At 40.7% G+C, this 10,772-nt stretch overlaps 1 protein-coding gene across 1 annotated transcript in view; it reads right to left on the bottom strand.

Annotated features, from left to right (window-relative positions):
- MAN2C1 (mannosidase alpha class 2C member 1) overlaps positions 1-10,772 on the bottom strand; it is a 36,827-nt gene that overhangs the window by 22,748 nt on the left and 3,307 nt on the right. The window contains exons 2-7 of the mRNA XM_018563544.1: positions 10,135-10,260; positions 9,395-9,518; positions 4,781-4,851; positions 3,501-3,678; positions 1,912-2,101; positions 254-360 (exon numbers count right to left, since the gene is read on the bottom strand). Of these exons, the coding sequence (XP_018419046.1) occupies positions 254-360; positions 1,912-2,101; positions 3,501-3,678; positions 4,781-4,851; positions 9,395-9,518; positions 10,135-10,260 (796 nt within the window). The remainder of the gene's footprint in view (positions 1-253; positions 361-1,911; positions 2,102-3,500; positions 3,679-4,780; positions 4,852-9,394; positions 9,519-10,134; positions 10,261-10,772) is intronic.

The following is a 10,772-nucleotide window of genomic DNA, read 5'->3' as shown; positions in this document are numbered from 1 at the left end:
CTTCTACCTTCAAATCCCCCCCCCCCCCAAAAAAAAATTCAGTTACGCTTTAATGCCTGCTTATGCAGCCCCACAATAAGCCACCACAAGGTCACATTAATTACAGTACTATATAATAAAACAGTTTAGGTTAATAGGCTATGTTTGCAGGAACAAGTGCTCAGGAGTCTGAAGAATGGATAAGGTCAGAGAAAACATCTGAACAGATGGCCGGTGAATTGCTGTATGCTGGATAAAACAGAGACATATTTACCTGAGAGCATGTAAAAGTGAAGTCTGGATTGGATGCCATCAGCTGTATTGCAGTTACCCAGCTACGAGCACATTTTCTTATAGTTTCGTCATATGGCCACAACCATGCTGTAACAGGATTTGAGGACAAGATGCACATCATGCAGAAAACACCTCAACAGAACACAACAACTTTCTCAAGCAATGTGTATAAGAGGGGCAATGATGATCCTGGTCTGTAGTAATAAGTAAGATTTTTACTTCCCGTCTGCATACTAATGGAATGTTATAATAATGTTTTCTCATATGTTTAGACCAACCACTTGAAACAAAGTTCTGCAACGATTCAAGTCAATGTCATGGGAACACACAAAGTAGCTAGGGAACCAGATATATTAAGAAAAACATACAGAATGTTAAAGCCAATTAGAACTACATTGCCAAATGGGTTACTCCATGGATATACATTTAGCTGCACAGCTGTCACTTTTAAAGTGGATATTCATTTTTTTTCATCCCTCCCTGCATTATACATGAGATTTCTAATGGTACATTTATACAGTACACTGTTATATTGTATTGAAGCATCTAGGTAACATCTGTTCCTTTGCACAGTAGGTCTATTTTGGCATCAGGGGGTTAGCCATGGGCAAATCTCTATTGGTTCAGCTTCTCATCTAGTGAATGCTTTCAATGCTATAATGATTAATATGGTTTTCACCAATTCTCCAAACATGGATTTATCTGATATAAAAAGCAAGTCACAGTGTTTCTGAAGTTGAATGGTCTTTTCATATGGTGTTTGAAAATATTTAAATTTAAAATTTCACAAAGTTCATGCCCAGACCGACCCAGGAAACTCTAAGTTCAGGTTGCTCTACTATGCTGACCATGTCCACAGCTGCTACAGCCACTCAGTAGTCCTCCACTTCCTTTCCCCCCTACCGAACACAAATTGGATAGGTTGCCTCAAGGGCCAATAGTGAAGCGAGGGGTGAAGGAAGGGGAAGAATACAGTGCATCCAAGTAAACTTGTTTCATAAAGAAAACTGTTTTTTTTCAGGATTCTGAGTCCAGTGCGCAGGTACAGGCACTAAGAGATGCCTGGGTTATCATCCCAACGCTGGTTTAATATGACATTGGAGGCTACAAGTTTCATTTAAGATCACATTTTATCTACCATTCTTCAACTTGCAACTGAATGTGAGATAGTATTAAAAAACAACAAAAAAACAACTCTGTGGTAGACAACACAATGTATCATGCCAACATTGCAAATGACAAGTCATGCAACATAGCTTTGTAGAGGCTGGATTCTGGTCTACTCTTCATGCTGAGATTTTACCAAAACTCATTTTAAATGTCACTAGCTACAACAACCATTTTCTTTTCCAAATAACAGTTATAGAAAAAAAGTAGATCAATCTCTCCTGACCTCCTTCAATTCCTCAACATTGTTGTAACAAGGATTCATAACTATATAAAATATGTCTTCGGGAAAAGAGCTCACATAATAAAACCTCTTTAACAATATAAGTTAGTTGGGAAAGGCAGCTATCACGTGGGATTCCAAGGTTTGTATCTGGCTGCTGATCAGTTATTTATTATGAAGACACTCAAGGAATCCATTCAATACAAACATATTTGTTTTAACTATGCCTATCATGTAACAGCAGTTACCAGAGTCGATGTGACAGTGTCCCATCGCGTGAATCATATGCTGGCTGTCTCCGTTCTTTTGGCAAAAAAATGTGGAGGCCAAGTTGGCAACAGCAGCAAAGGTGCCAGGGTCATTTACATCACACAGGTTCACCATTTGGTTAGCCACATAGAGAGCTTGATAGCTTCTTTGGTTATCTTCACCAAGCAACTAGGGGGAAAAAAAACACAAGCAATTCATGTCAAATATGGTTAGACTTATAAAAATATAAGATGAAATACTGAAGTAAATTCTAAAACTACTATAGCGGTGAAGCAACAAAAGAAGCAAAAAAGATGTCATCAATTTATGGTTTATTTAATGACCGGTGGGTCCATATAGTGGAATGCATAAGAGGTTAAAGGTAATGGCACAAGTGACATGAGCAGGGCTTGAAAAATCCACTCGTTCGCAACGAGAGGATGGTGGAGCCCGACGAGCAGCTTCCCGGCCGGCCGTTGTAATTACACAGCTGGCCTGGAGCTTTACATTCAAGTGCTCGAGCGTCTCGAGACGCCCGATCGCTTGTTTTACCAGCAGCAGTCACTGCCGTTGCCGGCCCCGAGATCCGCTTTGCCCCGATGCGGCCAGGACCGGCACGGCTCTGTGACAGGAGATCAAAGGGAGATCAACACTAAATTGATGAGCGGTAAAAGCATTTTAAGCGTCGCCTATGGCCAATTTTCAGTGTGGTCGTTTTATTTGATTTTTTTTTTTCCGGGCGCATGCAATTTTAAGGCTTGACATGTTTGGTGTCTATTTACCCGACGTGACCCAGTCTTTTATGTTTTACCAAAAATACGGGTAAGAATAGATGTTTTATAACATAAGGTAGGGAAACTTTGTTTTTTTTTAATTTACTGTACTTTTTTCATTATATAGTAAAAAAAAATAACCTCCCCCCAGTGGTGATTTTATATACCACCAAAAGAAACCTCTATCCGTCCCCAAAAAATGTTAACATAAATTGCAAGGCTATAGTCTGGTCATGCTGACTGGTGACATTTTTGACTGACTGGTGAGACACCCTAAAATTTTTCAAGCCCTGGACATGAGTAATGTTTTCATGTCATCATTACATAGGCAGTAGGGGTAATAACATTTCAACAGACCTGAGGAATTAAGACTCTCATAAGCAAGGCTGGAGATACAGCAAGAGGTGCCGAGCTTCTGTTAGAAGTGGTGCATTATTCTTGTGAACAAGGATTGACTGATATCATTAACTTGTTCCCCACTGCTCCACTCGCCCACCTGAAATTGATTCTCTCCCCTGCCTCTCATAATGCAGTGCTGGGTATCTGAGCAAACTACTGGCAGGTCCCAGCAGTGTTACATGGTGGTAGTAAAATAGTCCTCAGCCTAATATGCATTAGGATCATACATAGGGCTACTTCTGTTTATCCGGTGGGAAGACAGAGTGGCCGGGATGCAAAGGTAAGACAAGTACATGCTAAAGCAGAATTAAAAGACTAATTGCTGTGATAATAAACACACACAGTTTTATCTTTGCATATTTGCCACCTTCCATTTCTTTTAACATTCAACTAAGCATTTAGCAGGCTTTGCTCACCTTGGCCATATCATAGAGAATTTCAAAATCCAGAAGTAGTTCTTCTACATTGCGGTTGTAAACAGAAAGTTCAGCCTTCTGTAGAGTAAATGTTCTGTGTGGATCGACTGGTGCAATCATTCCTCCCTGACCAGCTCCAAATAGACCATTGCAAGCCATCTCAATGTAGAGGGTCATGCTGTTAACATGTAAGAAGAGAGCTCAAAACGAGGAAAATACACATGGACTAAAAACTAGAGTTGATAAAACCTGAAGTAAAGATGGTCCTCTTGGTTAAAGTAATAATGCTAAGAGAATGTTATTATTCTACGGTCACCAATCAGATGCAAACTTTGACAGGGTTACTCACAAAAGGGTGAGGAGTTTGGAGAAGGCAGGAGAAGTGAACAATCTAGGACAATATAGCCAATCTGGAAAAATTCTCCCATTCAACTCACTTTCCAGTTCAGCTATGTATGTCCTAGATTGCTCACTTCTCCTGCCTTCTCCAAACTTCACCCTATTGTGAATAACCATGTTAGATTCCAAGTGCCATTGTCCAAAACATAAAATTAGCCAATGTTGATGTTTTAGTTTGGGGAATACCAAAGATCTAAAGAGAGGATGTAAACCTATTGCTTTTTAAACTTCCAGCTGAGAAAAGCAGCTGAAAAAAAGATCAGACAGTGCTAATGCAATATTCCCCTGCATGGTCTTTAAAGGAAAACTATGCTATGATATTATTGAGTATGCATTTTGAGTTGTTATTGCAACAAAAACCTGGAAGCCATTTTTAATATCACTTTTATTTTGATATTTGTATGTGATTCTATATGTTAAGGAACAAAATACAGTAACCCAAAGCAACCAGAGTTTTCTGAAGACAGACTAGTAGAATATGGACTCAGATTGGTTGATTTGGATTAATGCTCTATTTCATAAACCCCCTTTAACATTTACTTTGCATCATTACCTTTTTATTTAAGCACTTACAAAATAACTGCTCAGTGCAAAGGGCAGTAACCCACAACAATAAATAATTCACTTTAGTGGAGCCATTGCTTTGACTGGCTGCCATAATTACTGCCCTTTGGAGTTTGCCCTGCCCCCCGTTTAACTGAATAAGCTCCTAGAGAAATGTGCAGAAGTAGCCGGTACATCAATTGCAATATGGGATCAGAGTAGAAAGGAGATACATGTGGAAACAGGTAATAGTATAGGTGATTCTTGTATCCCACAAAGGTTTTAGTGGAACACAACCAACGGACAAAAATATACAGTGTACAGCAGAAAGTCCTTACCGATGTGGATCTCCTTCCTTTAAATGTCTGGTTAAAATGTAGCTTGTTTTCTCACCCTCTTTTGTTAAACCCTGCATTAAAAGAACATAATTGGAAAAAAAAAATATCAACGCTGACTTGTGTCAAAAGTGTATATAAAGCCTTTTCTTTAAACGTGGGAAGAGTTAGAATCTCCGTCATGTTTTTACTGCTGTATGTGAATGCACTGGGAAGTCCTAAGGATCATTTTCACTGAGACTGAAAGTGAGACAACATTCACATTTTTGTCAGCAGAACAGGCATGGAGGGTAAATGTTCCAGCAGGGAAATTTGCTCCAGTGATAATACCTGTAAGTGAGGATTTCCCTTCCTTTGGGGACATCTCTTCATACTTCCAATTGTGTCTTGAGACAGAAAGAGAGAGAAAATCTCCCCAAATGGACAAAACAGCAAGAAAAAACTAAAAGAGCTGTGTTTACCCATTACCAGTTCTATCCAAAAACAAAACAAAGGTTATTGATCTAGATACACTTTAAAAACCACAAACTTGCTGCCTTTAATGTACACTTTTCAAGTGAGGACCAGGGAGCCTCAATGGCTTACCTCCTTCTGAAAGTGTCAGTTCCCTCCCTTGTCTGATTTCAGCACTTTGAAGCCACACATGAATTCAGCCAATGAAGCAGGGAAAATGTAAATTTCTTACCTCTTTACCTGGTGTTGGCTGAGAAGGCAGCATGACAGCCAGGCAATGCGCATTTTCAGGAGAGGGACGCAAGGACAGCCTCCATATTTCTCTTATGAGAAGCACAGTGTGAAATAATCAGTAATCTCCCTAACAAATGTGAGGTTCCTGTGCTTTTATCAGGAAGAGATGATACAATCATATGATTGAGTAGCATTACCGAGGGAGAGGCGACTATAGGAAAAAAAAAAACAGCCGATTACAAATTCTGTTTCCTTAGTCACTCCTCCGCCTCCTCCGGCCTTCTGATTGGATAAAGAAGAAATAGCAGTACGCTGATATGGTCATCCCTGTGCTAATCCCTCCTGTAATCATATTCAGCATTAGGTTGACAAGGACTGCGAACAGCATCAAATGGCCAATTGGCCCAGAGTGCCAAGAAAAAAGTGGATTACACAAACTCCTACAATAACCTTTACATTTCACTACATTAGGGCAATAAAGTAAAAAAAAACACTTCTGTTTGTAAATACTTTGGGCAGATGATTTCTTTTTATTTTCCTGATTATTAAATGTTTCTCAAACAAGTAGTAAAGATTATACATGGTTTTGAATAGTGCTAGAGCAGCACACTGACAGTTAAAGTGGAAGTCAACAGAAATGCTTTTCTTCCATCCTTAGCTGTTCCGGTACTCCGGTACCAAATATTCACATTCTCCCATTTCTCCACCTGATTCAAGAATGGGAAAAAGGGAAACACCTAATTGGTTGCATAGAGCAATACAGACTGTCTGAGACCATTCTTCCTCCATTGACTGTAATACACTGGAATGGGGAAGGTTTTGGTGAGGCATATCATTCAGAATCTCCAAGTCTGAGCCTGAATTCACAAAGATTTAAAGAGGAACTCCAGGATTTGAAAAACTGATCATTTTGGTCTAGACTGGTCATAACCTTTTCCCCCCGGACTAAGGCAGTCCAAGTCCCACTGATGTCATCATGTCTATGCAAAGTCCATTCACTCACATCAGATGTGAGGATGCTGAGGGACATACCACAGCTGGAGTGGAGGGGCAGACAAGTGAGTGGTCAACGCCACAGGATCAAGGATCGGGTAAGTATCTTCTTCATTCCATTCTCTAGACCAAAACGAGCAGTTAACCCTTGCAGTGCGGGGGGTAGCCCCACTTTAGGGGTTAATTTTTGAAAATACAGGAGATCTGCTTTAAGGCCTATTCACACCACCTTGTTGCAGTACTTCGTGGTAACATGCCATATTCGCCCATGCTGTACCCTGCCAGAAATGGTTCAAAATGCACCTTTTTTTTGAGCATTTTGGTGAACTAGGCAACCAACTCAAATGGATGGGCTGACGTAACCCAATGCATGCAACACTTTAACTTTCACTTTAAAAATAAGAATATTTATCCTGACATGTTAGCTTTGTGAAATGAGCCGATCATGTATGGGCTTTACTCTAATTATGCTAATTTAACAAAATACCATCATGATGATCCAAATGATAAAGTGTTTTGGCATGGTTTGAACACTGCTTGTTATAGGCAGGTAGTGTGAAAAAATAAAAGACAGTAAGCATTTCGAAGTGTAAGCCTACATTCACACTTGAGCATTGGCCTCTTTGGATGTTTTCCACACTTATTTTGCCCATTTGTACTTTTGTTTTTTATGCATGTTGAGGCTTGAGCGTTTTTGTATTAGAGAATGGAAAGTTAGCTGCTAGCAGGAGAGTATGTAAGGCAAGAAATCGCGTGAAAAAAATGCACATTTCTCAGACACTCTCACTAGCCATCTCCTGTCTGGCGGCCGTACATAAACGGTCAGATGGGAACCTTTCTAGATGCTGGTGAGCGTTTAAAAAAGTCCTTCCCTGCCCCTACCTGTGCGCGCCGCCCACCACGCGCACGGGTGGGAAACTGTTTGAAATGTAAACAGCTGGTGATGGCTGTTTAAATACAAGTGTTCCAGTGGCTATAGAGCCGCCCGCTCACTTGCATTTTGCGTGCAGGTGTGCGCCACCCCACGCCGTTGGTCTCAGCCCACACTGGGCACAGCGACTCTGTGACCGTATATCAGAGGGAGCTTAGTGCATGATCTCCCTTTGGTCTCTCCGTTGTCAGAATGCAGGAAGTGATGTATATTAGATCACTTCCGCTTTCAGCTGTCACTCTCCAGCTACAGAAGCCAGGGAAGCAGATCTCTGCTTCATCAGCTTCTTTGGGGGGTCCCTAAGTAACATTAGGGGTTTTGAAGTCCCCTGATGTCTCCATAAAGAGGACTGGTCATGTAAATTGGCTATCACATAAGGGGCTTGTTAACTTTATTGCTATCACATAGTAGGCTAAGTGTAAAAAAAAAATGTTAAAGTCCCCCGACCCCACATAGACACACAAACATGCATCGGGTGCGCCAACATGCCAAAACGATGATTGCACTGCACGTTACATATCACCGCGAACGTTAGAGCACAAGCAATCATTTTAGGGCCATCAATCACTGTTAACACTAACTGATGAGCGGTAAAAGCTTTTAAAGCATCACTATGGCCAATTTTGGGTATGGTAGTTTTTTGTGATTTCGCAGGCGCACACATGCTTGGTATCCATTTACCCGACATGACTCTGTCTTTTATATTTTACAAAGAAATATGGGTAATAATAAAAGGTTTCATAACTTAACATAGGGAAACAGTTTTTTTTTCAAACTTTTCTGTACTTTTTTCGTCATATAGTAAAAAATAAAAACCCCAGTGGTGATTAAATACCACCAAAAGAAAGCTCTGTCTCCAAAAAAATTATAAAAAAATAATTTCAGTACATCATTGCAGAGCTGAACACCAAAAAATGGCCTGGACAGGAAGAGGGTTTAACACCCCAGTCTTCAAGTAGTTAAAGGAGAACTATGAGGTGAGTGAAAATTACTCATCCTCATAGCTCGAGCCAACGTTTGACAATGAAACTGCCACACGTCGGCTCAATAGATCAGGGGGTGAACACATACCCTCGCTCGCTCACTTCTCGATCATCTCCCTGCAGAGGCCTGTGACTGTCAGTCACGGCTCCGCGCATGGATTCCCCTCCCGCTTCGATCCTCCAGGGCTGAGTGCAGGAACGGACGGGAGAGGGGGCAGGTACAGCTGGCTCTGCCTCTAGATAAACAGAGCCAGCTGTCATTAGCGCATGTCCCCGAGCTCCAGCTCGCGATATACAGAGCTTTGGGTCACGGGAGGATGCTACCGTGTTTCCCCGAAAATAAGACAGTGTCTTATTTTTTTTTTTGCACGAAATAAGACACTAGGTCTTATTTTCGGGGGATGTTCTATCTTCGGGGATGTCTGTAATATAAGACCTACCCCGAACTAGGTCTTATTTTCGGGGTAGGTCTTATATTACAGACATCCCCGAAGATAGTGCTAGGTCTTATTTTAGGGGGATGTCTTACTTTCGGGGAAACACGGTAGTATATGTCCTCCCATGACCCTTAAGAGAACTATTGGGGGAAAAAAACTTACCCCATAGTTCTCTTTTAAAGGCTACTGTGAACAAAGCATGAGATCATGCCGCAAAGAAGCTCCTGTCATTTTTTCTGAGCAACAGCACATCAATCAGGCACAAAAGAATTACGCAGAAATCTGAGTGCCAAGCGCTGAAGTTCATTGGGAAATATGCATCAAATAGTTCAGGCGTGAATGGGGGCTTGTACACAGTCTTTCAAATATTTTTACTATGATGGAAATTTATAAACATTCCATTCTGGAAAGAAGAAAAAAAAGATTGTTCAGAAAGATAATCATTGAGATCAGGAATAGAATTGGATGCCATGGGAGCAGCTTATTCACAGATATTTTGTCTGTGCTAATGGGAAATCCGCCTACATATGTACAGCTGGCAAATCCTGGGTTCTTCTTTATTTTTTTCCCTTGAACAATCATTTACCTGGACTGGAATGCCATCTTTCCACACCAACCCCTCACCGTCGCTCTCCCATACTAGATGGACTTCCTGTCCGCACCACTTTTCGGGTATGTTTAGTTCCACTTTGAACCAACAAGTCCACCACCTGCAAAAACACAAAAACAAAAAACAGAATTACTAATCTATTTAAAGAGCAAATGCCAGAACTGAATCGCCATAAAAGTTAAGACATTACATCATTTAGATATTATAGGCATTGTGACAGAAATCACGCTAAGTTGTGCGGAGTATATATGTTTCACAATATTCACCACTGTGGGTGTCTGGCAATGCTTCACTAAAACTTATTTCCCTATTACAGCTTGACACCCTGAGTGGGGGGGGGCTCATATTGGTGATCAGGTGTGTGCTTACAAAGGGAGTTGCATTTAGTGTGTTTTTGGTCTAAAAGGTTTTCTATCGCTATATATTCTGAGTCATAGACACGGAGCAAGAAAGCTGTAAATGAGGGTTGGCATTCCTTATTTCTTACATCAGTGATTCTATCATGACAGGTTTTCTTTCAGTTCATTAACTCATCACGAATAATTAGAACTCATTCTACTGAAGTCAAACCAGTGCTAGTTGGATTTTGATTACTTCACCTAAGCATACAACTCTTTATGGATTAAGTGTGATAATGTTTAGTACATGATCAAGTTCATTTTTATAACTAACTTATTAAACCATACAGACAATGTAACAGTGGTTATGATACGTACGTAGGTCCAAAGGTCTTTCCAACCTGAGCAAGCTGAAAGTCTCTCTTCAAAGCATCTTCATAGGAGATCCGTTCCTTTGTTAGGAAGCAGGAGAGGGAATCTATAGGGCACTTTGCTCCAAACAACCTGCACAAAGAGCAAGGGGTTGTAACCATGAAAATGTTTTTTTTATAAATTACATAAAGTATTATTTCATTGAAAATGGCTCATTATAGAAGTAACTATCATTAAAAGGTCATAGGAAATCCCCCACTCCAAGCTTTCATCCCTGTTGTGCTAAAGTCTTGGGTGCACTGGGGGCTGCCCATAGGAGCCCATCTCCGTTGCAAGTACACTCAATACAAAACCAAGGACGCACTTCCAGTGACACAATTCATAGTACAAACAGATTTATTAAACAGAGCAAAGGAACCCTGAAGTACCATGTGAGAATCGCCCCTTCTGACCCATTTCACCCTAATGGGCTTAGCCATAGAGAACCTCTAATCTGGTCCATACGACTAAGTTTGTAAGAGTGAAATGCATCAGAAAGGGCTGATCCTTTGCTGGGGACTGCAGCATGTCTTTGCACTGTATAATATAGCTGTTTGTACTATGAGTGAAGTGTGACCTTGGTTTTGCCATTAAAAAGTACCACA

The sequence above is a fragment of the Nanorana parkeri genome, unplaced genomic scaffold (assembly GCF_000935625.1).
Source record: "Nanorana parkeri isolate BGI_ZX_2015 unplaced genomic scaffold, ASM93562v1 scaffold672, whole genome shotgun sequence".
NCBI classification, from domain to species: Eukaryota; Metazoa; Chordata; class Amphibia; order Anura; family Dicroglossidae; genus Nanorana; species Nanorana parkeri.
Note: the sequence above shows the minus strand (reverse complement) of the source record. Positions and strands in the feature narration are given on the sequence as shown.